This window comes from Grampus griseus (genome assembly GCF_964374135.1).
Source record: "Grampus griseus genome assembly, chromosome: 8".
NCBI lineage: Eukaryota > Metazoa > Chordata > Mammalia > Artiodactyla > Delphinidae > Grampus > Grampus griseus.
Window position 1 is genome coordinate 100,815,820 of NC_139002.1, and position 22,333 is coordinate 100,838,152.

General features: G+C 62.8%; 1 protein-coding gene across 2 annotated transcripts in view; it reads left to right on the forward strand.

Annotated features, from left to right (window-relative positions):
• The window catches only part of DAGLA (diacylglycerol lipase alpha), a 60,697-nt gene extending 38,702 nt beyond the window's left edge, over nt 1-21,995 (forward strand). For both annotated transcript variants that reach the window (XM_082660976.1, XM_082660977.1), the window contains 16 exons: nt 492-630; nt 4,415-4,502; nt 6,395-6,529; nt 7,130-7,207; nt 9,114-9,238; nt 12,884-13,037; nt 13,624-13,707; nt 13,822-13,899; nt 14,371-14,451; nt 15,300-15,442; nt 15,763-15,831; nt 16,167-16,239; nt 17,440-17,636; nt 18,452-18,581; nt 19,096-19,283; nt 20,720-21,995. In XM_082660976.1, coding sequence (XP_082517102.1) covers nt 492-630; nt 4,415-4,502; nt 6,395-6,529; nt 7,130-7,207; nt 9,114-9,238; nt 12,884-13,037; nt 13,624-13,707; nt 13,822-13,899; nt 14,371-14,451; nt 15,300-15,442; nt 15,763-15,831; nt 16,167-16,239; nt 17,440-17,636; nt 18,452-18,581; nt 19,096-19,283; nt 20,720-21,671 — 2,714 coding nt within the window. In that variant the 3' untranslated portion in view covers nt 21,672-21,995. The remainder of the gene's footprint in view (nt 1-491; nt 631-4,414; nt 4,503-6,394; nt 6,530-7,129; nt 7,208-9,113; nt 9,239-12,883; nt 13,038-13,623; nt 13,708-13,821; nt 13,900-14,370; nt 14,452-15,299; nt 15,443-15,762; nt 15,832-16,166; nt 16,240-17,439; nt 17,637-18,451; nt 18,582-19,095; nt 19,284-20,719) is intronic.
• Nucleotides 21,996-22,333: the final 338 nt, after the last annotated feature.

Consider the following 22,333-nt stretch of genomic DNA (forward strand, 5'->3'; position numbering starts at 1 on the left):
TGGCATGGAGGGCACAGGGCCAGGTTAGACAGGGCAGCCCCGGGATGGAGGGGACGGGGTCAGCCCTAACCCTAACCCTAACCCTAACCCTGGCGTGGAGGGCACAGGGCCAGGTTAGACAGGGCAGCCCCGGGGTGCAGGGCACAGGGCAGCCCAGGCACTGTGAGAGGGAAACAGTTTCCATGAGGACGCCAGGCAGTCTGCCATACCCCCTTGGGGAACCCTGGGTTTCGGGGGCAGCAGCAGGCACAGCGCTGCCCAGGGCTCCCGAAACCCACACAGCTGTCTGCTCGTGCCAAGGATGGGCCTTGGGGTCGCAGCTCAGCCAGGGGGGATGGCTGTGTGGCCAGAGGCTAGGGCCAGGGCCTTTGGAGCCTTGCTCTTGGGCCCCAGAAGCAGTTGGGGGTAGGGAGGCCGCAGTGCCCCTTCTTCAGAGCCAGAGCGGTGTCCCCAGCACCATGACCCTTGGCTTCCCACGGCCGCCTCCACAGGGATGGTTGTCTGCAACTGGGTGGTCATCCTGAGCGTCTGTATCACCGTCCTCTGCGTCTTCGACCCCACGGGCCGCACCTTCGTCAAGCTGAGGGCCACCAAGAGGAGGCAGCGCAACCTGCGGACCTACAACCTGCGGTCAGTGGGCCGGGCGGGCGGGCGTCCCCCGCGGGGTTTGCCGACGGTGGACAGAGGCCGGCCCCACGCCTCTCTCCCGGCGTCTAAACCTGTGTGAGCCCCGGGCGCCGGCCAAAGGCTTACCTCAGGTTCCTGGTCTGTAAAGTGGGAACCGCAGTAATTCCTGCCTCGTGCTCTGCTGTGAGGTTTAACGGAGTGATTAACACCGTGCTCATGGGAGGTTCGTGCTCAGTAAATGGTAGCCACTGTCGTCATCTTCAGCGCTAACAACACGAGAATAATGGTAGGAAGCGCTCGGACGGCGAGCCAAGCTTTGCATGTATTAACTTACAGTAGCTCGCCGAGGTAGCTATTAGCGTCATCCCTGTAATATAGAGGAAGAAACAGAGGCACAGAGAGCTTATGTGAGTTGTCTGAGGTGACACAGCCGGTAAATGGTGGGGCTGGGGTCAAGCCTAGGCAGCCTGGCTTTAGAGCCCTTGCTCTTAAGCACTCGGCGAGGCTGCCTCTAGGGTTAAGGGGGCTGGAGGAGGTTAACCAAGGAAGGCTTCCTGGAGGGGAGATGTTTTGCACAGTGTTTTGGAGAAGCGGGGGAGGCCGTGCCATGGCAGAGAAAATGCTGGAGGACGTCCAGGCACATTCACAGGTTCCTGTTTATTGAAAGAAAAAGAGAGGGGGTGCTTCCAGGGTGGGTCACAGTGACTCCTATATATTGAGCTTCTGTTCTGCATCAGGCCCTGCACTGAGCCCCTTCCGCCATCCGTCTGTTTAATCCTTTTGCCAACCCTGGTGCGGTTGTGACACCCATTCTACAGATGAGGGGTCCAAGTCCCAGAGCGGGCAGGTCACTTGCCCCAGGTCAGGCTGGTGGGGAGTGGAACTGGCACTCCATCCCCAGCCCAGGGCAGCAGGGTCAGGAGCCCTCAGCCAGGGGAGTGTGCTGCCCAGGCCCCCACCCCACCCTCGCGCACCTCTGTGTCCCAGCTCCCCTGGGCCCTCCGCGTCAGCTCGGCACTGTAGCCAGAGCCTTACCCGTGCCTGGGCTGGCCACCTCCCAGCCCCAAATGCCAGGTTTTGGAGCCAAGGCCCCGGAGCCTGTCGTTCCTCCGGGTGCAGCTGGCCATGACCACCAGTACCATTCTGCTCATTCCAATCACATGCCCCCACCTGGCCTGGTTTCTGGGCTCTTGGGGCCCTGGGGAAAAAACTCTCCCCTCCCCAACTCTGGGTAATTGCCTTTGGGGCCCAGGGCAGCCAACGCCTTTGCCGTTGGGAGTTGTCGGTGGCTGTCATCTGAATTAGAACGTTTTCCAGCGGTGCCGGGCCCTGTGCGGGTAGTGAGGGTCCTCGAGCTCACAGGTCCCCACCTGTTGTGGTTTGTCCAGCTCTCGAGCGGGCTTGGGAGGGCAGCCCAGGCCACAGCTGGGTGGCTGTGACCACCTCTCAGGCTCTTCCCCACTCGCCCTCCCTCTGCTCTGAAACCAACAGACAGTTTTTCTAACAGGGCCGTTTTCAAGCCTGCTGACCCGTCATCCGCTTCCAGGTTTGGGGCTGTGCACAAGCCCTACTGCCTCACACCAACGGGTTATTTTAGTCTCTGGGAGTCAGGGAGCTGTTTAAGTCCTTTGCTCTTTCTCCTTCCAGTGAAATCTGCTGGGGTTTGGGGTGGGTTCTTCCCACCACTACTTCCTGGAAGCCTGACCTTGGATCTTTGCGGAAGGAGTGTCTGCCCTCCCTTCGCTTTAGTGAGCCCCAGGGTGGGGGATGCTGGATCCATGAACTTTCTGTCCAGACTTTATTTATTTATTTATTTATTTATTTTTGGCTGCGTTGGGTCTTTGTTGCTGCGCGCGGGCTTTCTGTATTTTCAGTGAGCGGGGGCTACTCTTCATTGCGGTGCACAGGCTTCTCATTGCGGTGGCTTCTCGTTGCAGAGCACGGGCTCTAGGTGCGCAGGCTTCAATAGTTGTGGCATGCGGGCTCAGTGGTTGTGGTTCACGGGTCCTAGAGCACGGGCTCAGTAGTTGTGGCGCACGGGCTTAGTTGCTCCACAGCATGTGGGATCTTCCCAGACCAGGGTTCGAACCCGTGTGCCCTGCATTGGCAGGCGGATTCTTAACCACTGTGCCACCAGGGAAGCCCACTTTCTGTGCAGATTGAGTGTGTCTCTCCCTGTCTTGGTCTATGTAGCCTAACTGATGCTTTATGCCAAATGTGTCATTGGCTCCATCTGCCCCCTGGTGGGCATAAAGGGTACTGCAGTAGAGTATACAGCACTTAACATCTGCCGGAGGGAAGGGAGGAAATTCTCTTCGAATGTTTAAAAGCCAATTTGGTTAGAAAGGGTTAAAGAACGTGATGCTCTGGGAACTCAACTTGGCCAGCATGCTGTCCTTTCATCAAGTCCACAGTAGGGGGGACGTTGGCTTAGGATGTGAGGCTGCCCAAGTCCCTTAGGGCTGGCAGGTCCCAGAAATAGCAAATCCCTTGCACCGTTTCCTAACCCCCTCCTGTAGCCCTGGAAGGCTCTGTGGCTTTCCCTGTCCTTGTGGCCCGTGGCCCGTGGAACCAGGGTTGGGAGCAGGAAGCGGCCCTTAGTTGCAAAGAGGAGCCGAGAGGCAGGGGAGGGGGGACCCGGTCTGTCACTCCTGATGGATGCTAAGTGCCTTGCAGGCACCCAGGGCCACCCATGTCTGCCCTTCCTGACCACCCAGCGCCAGGCTCTGAAGGAGCTGAGGGGAGGGCACGTGTCACAAAAGCAAGCCAGCCCCTCGTGCTCAGTCTGGAAATTTACTTTTTTTTTTTTTTTTTTTCTGGTACGTGGACCTCTCACCATTGCAGCCCCTCCCGTTGCGGAGCACAGGCTCCGGACGCGCAGGCCCAGCAGCCATGGCTCACGGGCCCAGCCGCTCCGCGGCATGTGGGATCTTCCCAGACCGGGGCACGAACCTGCGTCCCCTGCACCGGCGGGCAGACTCCCAACCACTGTGCCACCAGGGAAGCCCTGGAAATTTACATTTTTATATTGGATCTGTTATCTTCATGCTCAAAACACACCGGCTTCTGGGCACCCAGCATTGGAAGGGTCTCCGTGGATAATCGGCCAATTGCTCTCCCTTTGGGTGCAGACTCCTGGGTACCCTGACTCCCCATCAGAGCAGCCAGACCCATTGGGGCTGGGGTTGAGGGTGGAACAGACAGGGGCCAGCCATGCAGATGAAAGGCAGGGGCCCTCTCCCCTCTAATGCAACAGTTCCAAGGAGTTGAAGAATGCGGAGCCTCATTCAGCCCCTTAAACTTCCCCAAGTACAGACAATGTGAGAAATCCTTTCTGAGAGGGGAAACAGGTCTCTCCGGCAGGTCTGCTCCAGGCCAGGAAACAAGTCGGCAGAGAGGCCAGCACCCTGCCACCATCTCCCAGGGCTCTTGATTTGAGCTTTTGGAGTGGACCGCAGGGCAGCCCCCAGTTCGGGCTGCCAGCTCTGAAGCCCCCAGAGTGTGCTGTTGTCAGTCTGCCAGAAGTTGGGAGCGTAGGCCCTGGCCTCGGCCAACAGTGCACCATCTCAGGCCATCAGGAGCCCCCCAGGGAGAGCCCTGCTGGCTGATAGCCAGGTCACTGGCCGGCCAGCCTTGGCCGGACCCAGGCCTATTCTCCCCTAGACCCTCCTACTGGGGAGCCCTTTGCTGGGGTCCTGGGAACAGGCTGTCCTGTTTCTGTAATGCGGGCCCAGCTCTTCTGGCCGGGCCCCCTGACCTCACACATACCAACTCTCCCCCACTGCAGGCACCGCTTAGAAGAGGGTCAGGCCACCAGCTGGTCGCGCCGGCTCAAAGTGTTCCTCTGCTGTACTCGGACGAAGGACTCCCAGTCAGTAAGTACTGGGAAGTCGCCGTCCTGGGGCTCACATCCTGCTGTCAGCGACTCAGGAGGCTTCCCTCCGCAGCTCTGCCGGGTGGGGCAGGAGTGAGGTGACAGCCTGCTCCTAAGAGGACCTGTTACTATTCACTGAAGGACTCCCTCCAGCATGTGAGACAGCCAACCCCTTGCTTTGTCAAGGAGACAGAAACACGTGAAGACCTTTTATCCACCCCCTTGGAACTCAAGAGTTTAGTTTAGGAGAAGAGATACTCAAATATCAGGGCAACCCGAAGACAGAAAAGCAGCATCTCAGCAGCTGCAGGTCCCTCTGGAAGATCCGTCCCTCGATGCGCACTGTTAGCCTTCCGCACCCGCCAGGGCGCTGCGGGTCAGTGGTGGGTGGCCCCCGGGTTGGGGAGGGGAGGCAGGGCCCTTAGGGGTCATCTAGTCCCACCCTTCGTTTTGCAGATCAGGCCGCTGAGGCCCAGAGAGGTGGAGTGACTTACTCAGCATTGCACAGCTAGTTAGTGGCAGAGCAAGTGAGGTCAGGAGACCACTCCTCCCCAAGCCAGACAGCAGGTGCCCTGCATGGCAGCCCCCGGAAGCCTTGAGTGGCTCCTACCCACTAGCAGCCCCTGGGGAGCCGTGGAGTGAGTAATCAAGCGTAAGAAAGTCCCTCCCACCCCCAGAGGTTCCCTGGTGGGTGGGAAGCACCGCCCCCCACCCCGGGGCTCTCGGGGGAGTCTGAGGGGTCTCAGCTCAGGGCGTGCAGAGGACACACCCACCCCTCCTGGCAGACAGCTTCAGGGCTGGCGTTGGAGCCTGGGGAAAAAGCAGAACGTCTTTTCTCAAAAAGGCCGGGGCTCCCCAGAACCTAGGTCCCATCAAACACTGACGGCCTGGGGGTCAGGTCAGGTCAGGTCCAGCCCAGAGAACGTTTTGATCACCTCATGCTGTGTTGCTTAAAAACTTGAATTGGTGGCCAACATTTAAAAATCAGGAGAGTGTAGGGAAAGTTCAGTCTTTCTAGATTTGCCCGAGGTGGGCCTCTCACAGCAGTAGCAGGCTCTGTTTGGCCCCATTAGGCTTTTGAGTTTGCAGCCCTTGATTTTTCCTCTCTTGCATGTGCCACACACTCAAGGGTGAAACCCAGCGAGAGAAAACCAGTTGCCATGAGTTTCTTCCCATCACAGCCTCTCCTGACCAGTCAGGGAAGAGGTTCCAGACTCAGCTTGTCGTGGGGCAGGGCAGACGGCACTCTGCTGGAAGGGCTGCGTCTGTCTGCCTTGCCTCCCGCTCCCAGGCCCCAAGCATGGCTGTCCTGAAACAGAGCTGGCAGGACAGCCGGGGGGCCAGTGGCCCCACGTCACATGCCCCTTCTGCAGGCACATGGTAGGGGTCCCTGAGCCTACAACTGTGGACAGGTCGGGGAGGGGGCCTGAGACCCAGGGCTCCGTACAGCCCTTAGCAGGGCATTCAAGGTCACAGCTGGTGGGAGGTGGGAAGAAACTCAGTGTGGGGAAAGCAGCCAGGAGCTTAGTTTTGGCTCCTCTGCTAGAGAGAAAGGCTGAAGGAGAAACAGGCCAGGCCCAGGCCTTGATTCCTAGTCCTGGGGAAAGAACAGGAAATGGCTCCCGGGGGCATCTGTGCGGGGTAGACGGTGCCCGGTGAGCGCCGAAGGAGAAGGGTCAGCCGTGTCTGGGACAGCCTCTGCCGGGTCTACAGGGGCCCGGAGCCCAGGACAGGGCCCTCAGGGTCACGGCTGCAGAGGGCCGCATGTGGGGGGCTGGGGGGAACTTGCACAGGGGACCCCGAGCAGACACCCAGCCCCGGACATTCACGCCCCGTGTCTCGTCCTCTCTCCTGCTCCCCTGCCGCCGCCTCCTGCCTCCCTGGACCTCGTAGGACGCCTACTCGGAAATCGCCTACCTCTTTGCTGAGTTTTTCCGAGACCTGGACATCGTGCCCTCCGACATCATCGCTGGCCTGGTGTTGCTCCGGCAGCGGCAGCGGGCCAAGCGCAATGCCGTGCTGGACGAGGTGAGCACGCGGCCATGCTCAGGCCACCTCCCCGCACCGCCCTCCTGCCGGGCCCTCCCTGCCACCCCTGCTGCCCCCCGGGTTCCGCCCACCCTCTTGGCCCAGGAGGCCACCTTTGACATTCCCTCCCCTCCCTTCCCCAGCTCACCCTTCACCACTCATGGCTCTTGCTTGAGTGGCTTCCCTCTGCGGGGCTGCAAGGCTGCCTCCAGGGCCCCAGGGGACGTCTAGTCACAGGGGCCCAATGAAGCATCCAGCCCCACATTCCAGCCTCTGCGCTTGCCTCTCCGCCCTACCCCAGCCAACACACCAGTCCTAGCTGGGGTCTCCCGGCATCCCATGCAAAATACGTTTTCTCCCGGCCTGGGCTAGCGACGTCCCAGGGGATTGATGCTTTGGGTGGAAGGGGAGCAACTGGAGATATGAGGAGACCTCAGATTTTGGAAAACTGGCCAGGTCACGGAAGAGCTAGAAACCACACGCCCCTTTGGGCTCTCAGGCCCTGGGGAGGCAGGCAGGGTGCAGAGCTGGGGGCCTGGACCCCTTTCTCAGCCGTGCAGCTGGGCCCGGGGCAGTCACCCTAATGCGCCTGTCTTCCAGGCCAACAATGACATCCTGGCCTTCCTGTCTGGGATGCCGGTGACCAGAAACACCAAGTACCTCGACCTCAAGAACTCGGTGAGTCCGAGCCACCCGCCTCCACCCCGTGCCGGCTCCTCTCCCTCTGCCGGGACGACCCGAGCAGACCACCTGCCCTGGGAGCATTGGGCACACCTGCTCTGCGCGGGTCCCCCCTCAGCCCTCCAGGCGGCCCCCCTTCTCAGTTCACGCCCCCTTCCTCCTGAGTCCCCCCCCAGCGGCCCCACCCCCACCCCTGCGTCACGCTGGTTCTGCATAAAAGGCCCCTGAATCGGCCTCTCGGTGCTCAGAATGCTTGGTCCTGGCCTCCTGAGATGATAAAGCGCTTCAGGAGGGTGAGCTGTTACTATTATTGCCATGGTTGTTACTGTTACAAAAGGCAGCAGGACACAGCACTTTGGTTTCCAAGCTCTTTTGAGTAGCAGAACCTCTTAAGCAGAACCTTCTCCTTTAGGAGAAATCCGGTGTGTGTGTCCCAGTAAAGGAGCGCCTCACCCAGGGCTGAAGCTGCAGCCGGAGGGCCGGCCCTGCCCCAGAAGCAAACCGATTTAGTGTAGCCGGGACCCCTCTGAGTCTGCTCCTGCAGCAGCATAAACGGTGCCGGGCCTGCCTTTCACCCAGAGCCCCGGTGGGGAGGGGATGAGCCATCCTGAGCCCCGTTCCCTGCACGGCGCCAGTGGTGCCAGTCGGGACAGCGTTAGAAAGGATTCATCCTTCACAATCTGAATCCCCTGGAAAAGCCTGTTCTCCATTTGCCCCCGCTCCCCAAAATGGGCATTTGTATCCTTTCTTAAAATAGCCTGTCCTCCCTGGTGGCGCAGTGGTTGAGAGTCCGCCTGCCGATGCAGGGGACACGGGTTCGTGCCCCGGTCTGGGAAGATCCCACATGCCACAGAGCGGCTGGGCCCGTGAGCCATGGCCGCTGAGCCTGCGCGTCCGGAGCCTGTGCTCCGCAACGGGAGAGGCCACAACAGTGAGCGGCCCGCGTACTGCAAAAAAAAAAAAAAAAAAAAGAGCCTGTCTGTAGCATGTGCCCAGAGCAGCCTCCCGGGGCTGCCCAGGCCCGCTCTCACCACACCCTCTCTCGCCTGTGGGGGGCAGGGGAGGGGCAGCTGAGCCTCCAGGTGCCAGCGCCCCGCCCTCCTGCCTGAGCCGAAGAGGATCCCTCCCTCCTCCAGTGCTTTCCTGGAGAGCAGACACCTCGGGCCCTGATGAAGGTGCTGTTTGTCTCACTTCACAAGATGACTAATCACCCTCTTCACCTTTTACTAGGTGACTAATTCCCTCTAAGTGCAGGAGTCCCCAGTGCCTGGGGCACCCGGGACACCGGAAGCCGCTTTGCTGGGATACCTGGGCCTCCTTACCTTCCTGCAGCCGGTCAGGCTGATAACCGCCACTGGCCTCAGATACCAGCTTTCAAACGGGCGCCTTTCTCAGAGATCCCAGTCTGCCCAGACGCCCTGACGGTGGGCCACTGGTCTGGTCCCCAGCATGTCCATGTCTCCAGGGCCCGCCCTGCTGCTCTGTGGCCTGGGCAACCCCCTCTGGAGGGTCCGGACCTCTCAGGGTTAAATCACCCTTCCCGGGGGCCTGATTGCCGAGGTGGGCGATTGTCGCGGTAACCTCCCCCTCTCTTCCCTTTTCGGGAAAACGGGCGAGGAAATCGATCCAGCGCTCTGAGTGCTTTTCTGTCCCCAAATCATTAATTTCTGAGATTGGTGCAATGGGACAGGTCTTAGGAGGATTCGTGCCCTGGTTGCATGGAGATAATTAGGGAAATGCAATTATCTGGAGGCGCTGGTCTTCCAAGGTGGGGGTGGGGGTGGTCTGCAGCCCGTTGGGAGGGCAGCTCCTGCCTCCATCCTCCATCGAGGGGAGCCCATGGGCCCTGAGGCTACAGGCAGGAAGGGCAGGAGGTGACCGCCCTCTGCCTCTTCTCTTCCAGCAAGAGATGCTCCGCTACAAAGAGGTCTGCTACTACATGCTCTTTGCCCTGGCTGCCTACGGGTGGCCCATGTACCTGATGCGGAAGCCGGCCTGTGGCCTCTGCCAGCTGGCCCGGTCCTGCTCGTGAGTATACCGGCCCGTCCCCCTAGCTAGCGGCATGTGCAGAGGGGCTGTGGTCACGATGCCGGGCCTGCCCATGGGGGGCTCTCCCTAAACGGACTGTACCTGCTACCCTGCCCGTCGCGGCCCGCGTTGCTTCTGTTCCGCACCATCTCTGGGCCTCAGCCTTTCTAGTTCGGTGTTCTCCCTGGTTGGAGAAGGGCGTGGGCTTTGGAATCACACGGTATCAGGTTTGAATCCACGCTTTGTCACTGGCAGCCTTGGGAAAGTCAGTCTACCCCTGCAAGCCTCAGTTTCCTTATCTGTAAAATGGGGATGTTTGAGAGGACGAAATGAGACGTTGCCCAGCATCTGGCTGTGCAGCTTACCCCTGTCCCATCTCTCTCCCTGCCCCCTCGACTACTCCCCTCTGCCCGCATCTTCCTTCTCCCGGCTCCCTTCCTGTGCTCTGCCTTTCTGGAAGAAAGGCCTTTCCCGGTTGAGCCCCAATCCATAGAAGCCTCTGGAAGGGCAGCCAGAAGGCCCTTTGTGAAAGGCTCCAGCCCTCTTCACAAGGAGTTGGCAAGGCCTCAGCCGGGTGCCGCCCTTAGCCCACCGCCGGGGGCCGGGGTGGGCTCTGCTTTCCTAAGTGGGCCAGAGGAGGGCTGGGCTCCACGAGGGCCCCTCCCCTTCTTTGGTGTCTCCATGCTCTGCCCAGGCCGGGCAGAAGGAGGACAGCTCCCTGGGCTCCCTGTTCCGGAAAGGCTGGCACGCTGGGCGGGACACTACCGCCCTTGGGGCACAAGTAGCCACGCCCTCCTTCAGCGTCCTTTTCGCAGAAAGCTGGACGGCTCTCAGGCCTGTCCTCACCATCCCCCAGCGACTGGCACAGCTGACCAGGGCATCCCCACGCCCCTCCCCGTCTTTGCCAGCCCGCACACTGCTTCTCCCCCAGCATCCTTGGGCGCCCCTGCAGCGGCTGAGAGGCTTCTCCCAATGAGCACTGGGCCAGGAGTCCTGAGACCTGGGCTCCGACAGCCCTGCTCCATTTCTCACTGGCAGAGTGGGGACGTCATTTGTACAGGCAGTGTTCGTCCTGCCCACCTGTGGGGTATTTCAGGAGCCGGGGAGTCACTGGCAGCCTGGGCACTGGAGGGGCTCTGCAGACAGGAGCGAGGCTGCACTTGTAGCAGCTGCTCAATACTGCGGGGAGAGGAAGCAGAAGGACCTCAGACCCCGTGAGGGCTCCGTGAGAGCCCGGTACCCTGGGGGGCGGAGAAGAGGCAGGCCTGGAGTCCCAGCCTACAGCCAAGGGTGTCAGGATGGAGGCCAGAGGGCCGGGCTCCCTTTTCTGAGTCCCAGCCTGTCCACAGCAGCCCAGAGACCCAGCACTGGCTGGAGGAAGGAGGGCAGCCCACCTGCCTCAGGCCCAGGCCCTTCACCTGGAGTGGTCCTGCCGTCCCACACAGAGCATGGCAGGCCATGCCTGTCTACGGCCCCGCCACCCTGGGGACACCCCACTCGGCTCCAGCCCTGCCCTGGACGTGTGGTCAGTCTCCATGGGCCAAGCGGGTCCTCAGGCTCCCGGGACCTTTGAGCCCCTCAGCGCCCCAGCCTCCTCTAGGCGGGAGTGCTGGCCTCGACGGTGCCGCAGGCCCCTCCCTTCCGGGCTGCTGGCCCCACTGCTCTCAGCGGTTCCCCTGGCTCTCAGGTCACTGACTCAGGGGCAGCCTTCTCCCTGGAGAGAGGTTGGGTCCCTATTGTACACCAGGTGCTTCCTGCATCTTGGGCCTTTGATCCCACCCCAGCCTTGTAGAGTAGCTATCAGCACCTGCCCACCAGGCCCTCGCGGTCAGGAAGGGCCACCAGAGCAAGGATTCAAGCCCGGGTCTCTGTCTCCGAAGACTGCGTACACTTTGGCAGCCACCTGCTCGGTGCTAGAGGGCGGGGCTGAGGTTGGAGAGGGGCCACAGCTGCCTGGAGAGGGGCCACAGCTGCCTGAAGACGGGAGCCTGGCCCACAGGCCCAGCCCTGTCCCCACTTGGCCCAGCAGTGGCGGGCGAGGGGCGTGGGGGTCTCCCAGAGTCAATGGAGATGGTCGCCCACCCCAAGCCCGGTCGCTTCCGAGACTTGGCTCGACCCTGGGTTTTCTCAGCGAGGCCTCTTCCCATTGAGGGGTGTGTATCAGTCCCTCAGGCGCTGCTCGGGTGAAGACAAACCTCTGTGCATCACCAAGATCTAGGATTCTTAGTATCAATAAAATCTCAGCCGTCAAGCCAAGAAAGCAGGCAGACACAGGTCACATGCTCTCGGGGCTCCAGGGCCCCATCCGTTGGTTGCCGGCCCCCTCTGGTGGCCCGAGGAGCCGCTGCACTCGAGCTGGGTGCCCAGCTCAGCCGCTCAGCTGTTCACTTTGGGGAATCCTGCTGGGTGCCTGGTGCTGGGGACATAACTGTGAACCAGGCAGAGCCAACCCTGCCCTGTGGAGCCCACCGCCTGGTGGCAAGGCACAGACAAGGAAATGCAGCCCATTGGAGCACGTCAGTGTTTTGGAGAAAAATTAGGCTGTCTGTGCGGTCAGGCTTGGCAGGGGAAGCTATGTCAGATGAGGTGGCCCAGGCGGCGGACCTCCCATAGCATAACATTTGAGCAGAGGCCTGAAGGACTGAGGGATCTGGCCACACAGAAACCACGAGAAGAATGTTCCAGGCAGAGGGAACCACGGTGCAAAGAGGCTGAGGCAGGAATATGGCCAACGCATCCGAGGGGAGTCGGAGGCAACAGGCCAGAGGACCAGGGCCAGATGGGGCAGGGCCCTCGGCCCTTGCAAGGACTCTGGCCTTTATACTGGACAGGAAGGGCAGCATCGGAGGGTGTTGAGAGCAGTGACGTGGCTTGACGTATATCTTAAAGGGTCACTCTGGCAGCCATGTTGAGAACGTAAGGGGCGAGTGTAAATGAGGGAGACCGGTCAGGAGGCCCCTGTGACACTCTAAGGCAGGGATAAATGGCTTGGAGCAGGGTAGGGGGTGGCGGCGAGGGCAAGCGTTCGGAGTCCAGATCTGAATTTGAAGGCAGAGCCAGCGGACGTGCTGACGGACTGGTGTGGGACGTGAGGTGGGGTGAGGACCCGATGGCGATGGTGCCGAGCGTGGGGCTGAGCTGCGGAGCACAGGGGGCGGGGCCTCTGGGACTGGGGCCTGGAAAGGTTGCAATCCTGTGGGACATCTGGGAGGAGGTGTTGCACAGGCAGTTGAATGTGAGCAGGTCTCCGGGGCTTATTGGCGCGTAGGTGGTATTCAAAGCCCAAGACTGGATGAGGCCCCAGGAGCGAGTGTTGCTGGAGAGAAGAGGAGCTCCAGGGCTGACCTCTGGGTCCTCAGTGAGAGGACGAGTGCAAGGAGGCTGCCCCGAGGGAGAAGCAGCCCAGGACAGAGGGTGCCTCCAGCCGAATGGGGAGAGCGTTTCAAGGGGGAGGGCGAGTCCCGCTGGGTCTTGTGCTGCCGAGAGGCCGAGTAAGATGAGGGCTGGGCCCGGCCCGGGCTGGTGGAGCTTTGCAGGGGAGGCCTTGGAGAGGGGGTACGGCTGCAAGAACCAGTTCCAGAGAGGATGGGGGAGACCGGTGCTCCGTCGGGGTCCCTGGCTCTGAGCCCTCTGCCACCCGCCCAGGTGCTGCTTGTGTCCCACACGGCCCCGGTTTGCCCCTGGAGTGACCATCGAGGAAGACAACTGCTGCGGCTGCAACGCCATCGCCATCCGGCGCCACTTCCTGGACGAGAACATGACCGCGGTGGACATCGTCTACACCTCCTGCCATGATGCGGTGAGGGACTGGGGCGGGCTTGCCAGGCGGGTGCAGCGTCCCCCCAGCCTCGGTCCTCCACAGGCCACAGGAGGCAGGCAGCGCTGCGGCCTGGAGAGTGTACACCGTCTCCCTCAGCGGCAGGAGCCCTTGGCCTGGCTGGCACGGCTGGCCAAAGCCTCCAGGCCTCCCCTCGCTGGGCAGACCAGAGATGGGCCGCCTCCTTCTCCCCACGTCCTGGCCTGCATCCGCTCCGGGGCTAGGAAGTGGACCCCAAGCCCGCACCTGGCACTGGGGCTTCCTGGCCCCAGCCTTTGGGGGAAGGAATTGAGAGGGAAGAAGCCGGAGGCACTGGGGAGGGGGCAGCCCCTCAGGACTGAGCAGGCAGGACGGCAGCACTCAGGGCACCCGGGTCAGCGGAATTAGGAAGGCCGGGTAGGCTGTGTGCCGGGTTGGGAGGGACCTACTGTGGCCCTTGCAGGCGTCAGGGGCCCAGTGGCCAGTGGAGCCAGATTCCCGGGCCCTGAAGGAGACCGGCTTCAGTCACTTGCCCAAATCTGCCTCCACCCTGGGGGCCGTTCAGGCTCATGAGCTGCCCTTCTCCTAGGTCTATGAAACCCCCTTCTACGTGGCCGTGGACCACGACAAGAAGAAGGTGGTGATCAGTATCCGGGGAACCCTGTCCCCCAAGGTACGCTGCCCAGTGACCCAGCCCACCCCGTGGACCCCCTCACAGCCCCCGAGGGTGCCCGCCTCCTTTTTCCCGTTCTCAGTCCCACCCCTCACCGTCCTCTCTCCCCACAAGGACGCCCTGACAGACCTGACCGGTGACGCCGAGCGCCTCCCTGTGGAGGGGCACCATGGCACCTGGCTGGGACACAAGGTACCCCTCCCCGTGGGCTCCCCCAGCGGCCCCTGGCCTTCTCCTCTCCGCTGCCAGCACGCAGGCCTGTCCTGTTGGGGTGGGGGCTCCTCCGGGGTCACTGGGCTCACCAGGAGAGACTGGTCAGAGAGGTGCGGATTCGTCTGGAAAGTCCACTGCCCCCCACTTGCCAGGACCCCCACAGCGCTGCCCGGCGCAGATCCTGTCCCACAAGGGCTCAAGGAGGCAACTGGGAAGAGATCTCCCTGGTTCCTATTAGGCACACCATCCCTGTGAGCCTCAGTTTTCTCATCTGTGAAATGGAAATGATGTGATTTAAGTGTCCAGCAGCGCCCCCAGCCAGCTTGTCGTGAGGACCAAAGGGGGAAATGGGAGGGACAGGGTTAGTGAGCTTCACATCCCTGGTTTTGCTGGTCCCTGACAGGCCTCCCTCCCTCCCTGTGACGCCCACCTCTGTTCCTCCTCACCCAGGGAATGGTCCTCTCCGCTGAGTACATCAAAAAGAAGCTGGAGCAGGAGATGGTCCTGTCCCAGGCCTTCGGGCGAGACCTGGTGAGGCGTTTTCCATGCCATGAGCCCTTGCCACACCCAGCGCGCCCTCCCCCAGGGCAACAGACTGGGGACAGGACAGGTGAATGATGGAGCCTTCCCTGCAGGCCAGGCTCCTACACTCTCCTTCCATCCCTGGCTCCCAGCCCCCTCCTCACTTGCTCAGTCCCTCCCACCCGCTCTGGCCCTTTCTTCTTTTGTACCAGCTCCTCTTGAACACCCCTGCTCAGCCCCACGCAGTTGTGAGCACCCGCTCGGTGCCAGGCACTGGAGGCTAAAGATGGCTCAGTTCTGGGGCTTCCAAAATGTTGAGCAGAATGAACACAGAAGATAATTGCAGAACAGATAGAAGGGGTGCTGCTCTGGTTGAGGGCGATCTGGGCCTGCCCACTGCCCATTCCTCCCTGTGCAGGCAGGCAGCTCCTGAGGTGCTCCTAACTGCCCTGCCCAAAGCCAAGCAGTCCCTGGCCTCAGGAGACCCCAGTCTAGTGGTTGGGGCACAGGGATGGGAGCAGGTGACCAAATGATTATAATAGAGTGTAATCATTATAGTTAAAGGTCTATCCCAGGTGCAGATGCAGTATCTAGGAGGGAGCAAGCCTCTCCTGGAAAATCAGGAAGGGCTTCTCCAAGGAGGTAACCTCTGTGCAAGGTTTTGAAGGATGAATAGGAGTTTGCTATATAGTCTCCCCAAGAAGTTGCTCTGTGGGGGCCTAGCTTGGCCCTTCCTCTGCCCCAGCAGCCACACAGCACAGACATGATCCCAGGACTCTGGGAAGCCCCCTCTGCCTCCCTGGTGTCAGCTTGGCAGGCAGCGGGGCAGGACTCTCAGGGCTTTTCTCGGTCCCCAGGGCCGCGGAACCAAACACTACGGCCTGATAGTGGTGGGCCACTCCCTGGGCGCAGGCACCGCTGCCATCCTCTCCTTCCTCCTGCGACCCCAGTACCCGACCCTCAAGTGCTTTGCCTACTCCCCGCCAGGGGGCCTGCTGAGGTGAGCAGTCTGGGGCCTCAGACTTGGCTGGGGGCAACTGGTGGACAGCGCTGGGAGCTGGCTTGGTCAGGGGGCTAGACTGGGCAGTCTGGGTTCCAATCATAAGGGAACCCGGGAACGGCCTGGAGAGTGGAGGCGGGGGTTCTGGCAAAAGCCAGGTGGACCCTGGGATCTAGCCCCAGCAAAGCCTTGCCGACGGGATAGGCGGGCAGGGAGCAGGCAGCCCCGCTCCCCAGAGGGTCTTGGAGTGCTGGAGCCGAGCCCGCTCGGGAACACCGCGCCCCTCCCCTGCCTTGGCACCCCCTCGGCTTCCCTTGCAGCGAGGACGCCATGGAGTATTCCAAGGAGTTTGTGACAGCTGTGGTCCTGGGCAAAGACCTTGTCCCCAGGCAAGTCGCTCCCTCGCTCCACCTGCCTGGCCTGGGCTGTTCTGCCACCTCGGGGCCTCACCCAGGTGCCCCGTCTCTCTCACTCAAATGCCCACCTCCTCGAGGGACCCCCAGAATCCCCCCAACTCAGGTGTCCAGGGTGAGAGGGCAAGGTCGGCCCGCCCTGCCTGGCCTCCCCTTCCTGGCTGGGCCCTGCCGAGCTGCAGGCTCCTCACCCGCCCCGTGACCCTGATGGCCTGGTCTCCTTGTTCCCGGGAGCCCTGCTGCCCCTCACCCCGCTCGTCTCCCCATCCTGGGCCAGCTCAGGCTGACGGCCCGACGGCTTCCTTCTCCAGGATCGGCCTCTCCCAGCTGGAAGGCTTCCGCAGACAGCTCCTGGACGTCCTGCAGCGAAGCACGAAGCCCAAAGTGAGCTCACTCCCCTCCCTGCCGCCGGGGCGCCCTGGGCTCTGGGCTCCCCGTTGGTCTTCTGCCCCACCTGTCCCTCGGCCCCCTCGCCACGTGAGGCCAGGCTGGAGTACGGTTGATGTCTTGGGGACCTCAAGCCATCAGGCCCTCAGCATCTCCGAGCTCACGCCATCCGCCCCCTACCTGTCCTTGTGCAGACGGGGGAACGGAGGCCCGGGGTGGGCAAGGGACTTGCTTTTGCTCACACAGCAAGTCGTAACGCAGTCAGGACTGGAACCGGGGGCTCCTGAGTCCTGACTCCTGCGGCACAGAGCTGCCTGCAGTCGGGACAGAGCAGTCCCGAGGTCAGTGCTCCGAGTGTGACGGGAAGGCCTCCTCCAAAGCCCACCGCGATCCCCAGGCTCGGGGAGGCTGGAGGTCGCCGGGGGAGGGGCTCTGGGGGCCGTTGGTTCCGGTTTTCCCTGCAGCTGAGAGGAGAGGACCAGCCCTCCCTAACCCCTCCTCAGGCCTGCAGAGGACACTGGGGGCTCTTCCTGTAACGTGGCCTTCAGCGTTCCAGGCTGGGGGTGGGCACGCTGCAGCCAGGCGCCCCGAGGCGGGCAGGGGGTGGCCGGCCAGGCCCAGCAGGGCCTCTGTGCCCCCAGGCCCGCCCTCACCCCATTCACCCTCTCAGCCCAGTTGGGACTGTTCCCAGCCTTCGTGCCCGTGACCGTCTGGCAGGCAGGGCACCAGGTGCCGGGGTGAGCGGGCAACGAAGGCACAGGAGGAGCCTAAGGACATGGAACTGCTCCACTCAGACCCAGTCCTGGGTGCTTGTCAGGCCCAGGAGGCAAGTGGCGGGGAGCCGCCCCCATGTGGCCGGGCCTGGTGGGTGCAGCTGGACTGAGCTTCGGGGTCTGTTCTGCCTCTGACTTATGAGACGACCTAGAGCAAGGGGCCTGTTTCCCCTCTGCTAGATGAGCGGCTGACTGGTGTTGCAGCCCTGAAGTTCGGCCCTTCCACGTCATCTGTCCTCGGCACCTTTTTGGCCATCGTGGCCGCTGGACACCTCAGCCCCCGCCTCTCCACTGGGCGCTGCCCTTCCCTCTGCCCCGCGGCCATCCCAGCTCCCCACCGTCACCTGTGAGCTCTCCTGAGCACCCCCTGCCCACCCGGGCAGCGCCACTCAGCTCCATCCCCCTCTTCTCCCTGTCCCCACAGTGGCGAATCATTGTAGGGGCCACAAAATGCATCCCCAAGTCGGAGCTGCCCGAGGAGCTGGAGGTGACCACCCTGGCCAGCACGCGGCTCTGGACCCACCCCAGTGACCTGACCATCGCCCTGTCCGCCAGCACCCCTCTCTACCCCCCCGGCCGTATCATCCACGTGGTCCACAACCACCCAGCGGAACAGTGCTGGTAGGTGCTGCCCGCGCCCTGGTCAGCTGGGACGTGGCGGCAGCCAGGGCAGGGGAGTGGAGGGTGGGGCCAGCCTTCATTCTGTCACCCTTGGGGCGTAGGTGCAGAGGCTGGTGACGGTGGCCCAGGGCGCCCACAGCAGGGTTGCCCCAGCCTCGGGCCCTGGAAGTGCAACGACAGGCCAGTCCAGAGCAGGACTCCAGGCTCCTCTCTTGACGGTCCCGGTCTTCGTCCCCAGTGTCACCCTTCCCTAGTGTCCCCCAGGACAGCTGTCCCCACTCGCATCCGTTTAAAAGCGGACGCCCTGGAGGGTCACCCTAAAGCCCTGGCCAAGCTCACGCCTCAGTTGTCACTTGGCATCGCGGCTGGGATGAGCTGGTAGACAGCTGGCGGGGGCAGGAGAGAGACCAGGAGAGGGCGGGTACAGCGACCTCTCCCACCTCACCCCCCCCCCACCCCTTCCCACACTCTCAGAGGGTTGGGCTGCCTCCTCGACAAACAAACGGCTTGCGCCGGGACCCTCCCTGGGGTGGAGCAGGTATGGCCCAGGCCACAGGCAGGTGACAGCTCAAGGTCAGGCTTTCCAGCTCCACGTGGCATAAACGTTCCTGGCTGCGGAGGGCTGGTGGCGAGGGCTGAGGTGAAGCAGAAGCAAGGAGCCCGGGGACACAGCCCTGCTGGTCCAGCCGGGCAGGGCGTCTCCAAGGCCCCCCCACCCCCACCAAGCCAGGGCAGAGAGCAGGGCCAGGGGCCTGCGGGCCAAGGCCAGGCTGCCCCCCACCTGCCAGCTTCCCTCTGGCCCCTGTGCCCCTCAGCTGCTGCGAGCAAGAGGAGCCCACGTACTTTGCCATCTGGGGCGACAACAAGGCCTTCAACGAGGTGATCATCTCGCCGGCCATGCTGCATGAGCACCTCCCCTACGTGGTCATGGAGGGGCTCAACAAGGTGAGCCCCACGGCGCCTGGCTGGCTGGGTCTCCGTCCCCATGTTACTCACAAGGGTGCGACGCTCCCTGGACACTCAGTGGGCCAGGGAGCCCACTCGTTTCCTGGGCTCCACACCCGCCTCTGTCCACACCACCGTGTGGTCCCATGGTGGGTAGGGGCTAGGAGACACCCAGGAACCTGTCCCTGAGGCAGGCTGAGCTCAAACCCTGAAGGCCACCTGGCACTTGGCGGACGCATGGCCAAGCAGGGGCAGCCTTGGCCATTGCCCGGCCATGGAAGGGCCGACCACAGGGTAGGAAAAGTCCAACCTGTCCCATCTGTGCGGTGGGTGAGGCACGATCACAGGGCCTGGCCTCGACCTTCCCGGAGGAGCCGGGCCCCGTGTGGGGAGGAGAGCAGGCCCGGCTGACCCCATGAAGCTCTGCTGGGCCTGAGAGGCCTGGCCTGCTGCCCTGCCTCCACACGTGATTGTCACCCCTCCGCCGCCACCAGCTTCCCCGTCCCGTTCCCAGGTGCTGGAGAACTACAACAAGGGGAAGACGGCCCTGCTCTCTGCTGCGAAGGTCATGGTGAGCCCCACGGAGGTGGACCTGACTCCGGAGCTCATCTTCCAGCAGCAGCCGCTGCCCACGGGACCACCTGTGCCCGCCGGGCTGGCCCTGGAGCTGCCCGCCGCAGACCACCGAAACAGCAGTGTCAGGTGAGCGCCGTCGCCCCGCAGCCCCGCCCCAGAGGGTGTGTGCAGTGGCCACGCGCGTGCTTTCAGCGCGCGAATGCCTGTGCACGTGTGCATTCTGTGTACGCGCCGGGCCCTCGTATGTTCACGCCACTCTGCACACGTGCACGGGAGGGATTGAACTTGCCTCCGCTGCTCGGGGTCTCTCCTGCTCTGCCCCCACTGTCCCCCAGCCCGCCACCACTGAAGCCCATGTGGGCTAGTAGCCATCTAGGGACCACAAACACACAGATTCACTCCTAGCTGTTTAGACCCAAACAGATGGACATCCAGGCACTTACACGCACGCACGTATTAAAGCTGACACGTGTATATACATGTGTTCACAAATAGTAGCTCTAAGTGCACAGAGCCCCATACAGACAGACTCACGTATAGAACACACACCAAGACAGAGGCCAAGACGCTTGGACACAAGGACACGCTTGTATGGGCAGCCATGTGTGTAAATGGTGGATGCACCTGTACCCAGACCCAGCCTCTCAAATACATGGGCCGACTGACGTACAGACGCCTAACATGCAGGCTGCACGCAGAAACACAGGCGTGTACACGCTTCCAGACACAAACACACCCCACATTCACACGCACTCCTTTGGGGGTTGGGCTCTGAGGCCGTGGCTCCTGGGGTGGGTGGGGATCCTCGTGCCTCTCTGGGACCCTTCCCGCCCAGGTCCTGGGTCCAGGTTACAGATCTGGCCTAGAGGCCGCTAAAGAAGGCGGTGGCTGCTTCTTGGCCCTTGGTGGGGACACCTGGACTTCTCTCCCTATCTCACAAGCATTTCCCATAGCGGCTGCATGACCAGATGGGGGAGCCAGTGTCCGTTCGCAGCTGCAGTGACTGCTGCGTCCCCCACCCTGGCCCTTCACTCACTCCCTGCAGGCCGGTGTGCGGAGACAAGGGGCTCCAGGGCCCCATCCAGCAGAGGGCTACACCCCATGGGAGAGGTGGGAGGAACCCCCGGGTGAGGAAGGAAGTGATAGGAGCTCAGGAAGGGGCCCAGGGGGGTGCTGGCCCGGGAGTGGGGTTGAACCCAGCGGGGGCGGCTCTGGGCCATGCTCTCTCCCTCCCTACCTTCCCTCCTTCCCTCTCTACCCTTCCACCTCTGCCTCCAGTGACCTGGGGCAGCCAATCTCTCTGGGCCTCAGTCTCCAGGTGGGTACAGCGACGTTGGTGCAGTGATGGGCACCAGTGCAGGCCCCCGGCCCCCTCTCCCCAGCTCAGCTCTGCATCGACTCTCTTGTCTTCTATCTTGAGGTCTGGTTTTTAAAAAGGAGGGCTCCCTGTCCCCAGACTGTTCAACCACTTTCCCCTCCTCCCCCTCCCCAAGCTCCCTCCCACTGGGGAACTAGGGGTGGGCCCCCCCCCCGCTGAGTCTCACCCTTCCCTACCCCCTCAGGAGCAAGTCCCAGTCTGAGATGAGCCTGGAGGGCTTCTCGGAGGGGCAGCTGCTGTCCCCTGTGGCCGCGGCAGCCCGCCAGGACCCAGTGGAGCTGCTGCTGCTGTCCACCCAGGAGCGGCTGGCGGCCGAGCTGCAGGCGCGGCGGGCGCCGCTGGCCACCATGGAGAGCCTCTCGGACACGGAGTCGCTGTACAGCTTCGACTCACGCCGCTCCTCCGGCTTCCGCAGCATCCGCGGCTCGCCCAGCCTCCACGCCGTGCTGGAGCGCGACGAGGGCCACCTCTTCTACATCGACCCCGCCATCCCCGAGGAGAACCCATCCCTGAGCTCGCGCACCGAGCTGCTGGCGGCCGACAGCCTGTCTAAGCACTCGCAGGACACGCAGCCCCTGGAGGCCACCCTGGGCAGCGGGGGCATCACCCCCGAGCGGCCCCCCAGCGCAGCCGCCCACGACGAGCTGGAAGAAGGGGGTGGCGGCGGGGCAGCCCCCCGCAGCGGGGAGCTGGCGCTGCACGACGGGCGCCTGGGGGACTCGCCCAGCCCTCAGGTGCTGGAGTTCGCCGAGTTCATCGACAGCCTCTTCAACCTGGACAGCAAGAGCAGCTCTTTCCAGGACCTCTACTGCATGGTGGTGCCCGAGAGCCCCACCAGCGACTACGCCGAGGGCCCAAAGTCCCCCAGCCAGCAAGAGATCCTGCTCCGCGCCCAGTTCGAGCCCAACCTGGTGCCCAAGCCCCCAAGGCTCTTCGCTGGCTCGGCCGACCCTTCCTCGGGCATCTCGTTGTCGCCCTCCTTCCCACTCAGCTCCTCGGGCGAGCTCATGGACCTGACGCCCACGGGCCTCAGCAGCCAGGAGTGTCTGGCAGTGGACAAGATCCGGACTTCCACCCCCACCGGCCACGGGGCCAGCCCCGCCAAGCAGGATGACCTGGTCATCTCGGCACGCTAGCACCCCAGGAGTTGCTGCCCGCTGAGGCCCGGGCCAGAGCAGGCGGCTCCTCAGGCTTCTGGTGGCTGCCCCCCAGGCCGGGCAGCTTTGAGGAGAGGCCCCCACGGGGCCAGTGTAGCCTCAGGCATTGGGCATTGCTGCTGAGCTGGGGGTCCGCATCCCTACCTCAGCTTTGGAACCCCCAGAGCCAAGGCAGCTGGGATCTGGGCCCTCCAGATAGGGAATGACGGGGAGGGGCGTGGAGCAGGGAGAAGCCTGGGGCAGCCTGCCAGGTGGACAGGGCAACACTCCGCCCTCTCAGCCTGAGTGCCCCCCACAGGGCCATCCTGGTACCTCCCATTCCGGGACAGGCCATGAGTACGCTGACTCCCCGTCACTGCCCTCTGGCTGCTCTCCCAGGATGGAAATGGAGAGCGGCCCCCTCCCCACGTATTCTCATCTGTGGTCCAGGCTGGCATCTGCCCTGGCCACCCCCAGATCTGGTGCCTGCTGGCCAGCCCCCTGGGGTGACCCCCCCACCAAGGTGGCCCGCAGTGCTGTGTATGTTTACAGAAGCTGCTGGGCTGGGCTCAGGATGTGTCCTGGGCTTGCAGGCCCCCGACCCCCGCTGCAATCACGTGTTTAGTAGCCCTCTTCTGGGCAGGCAGGCACCAGCCTCCACA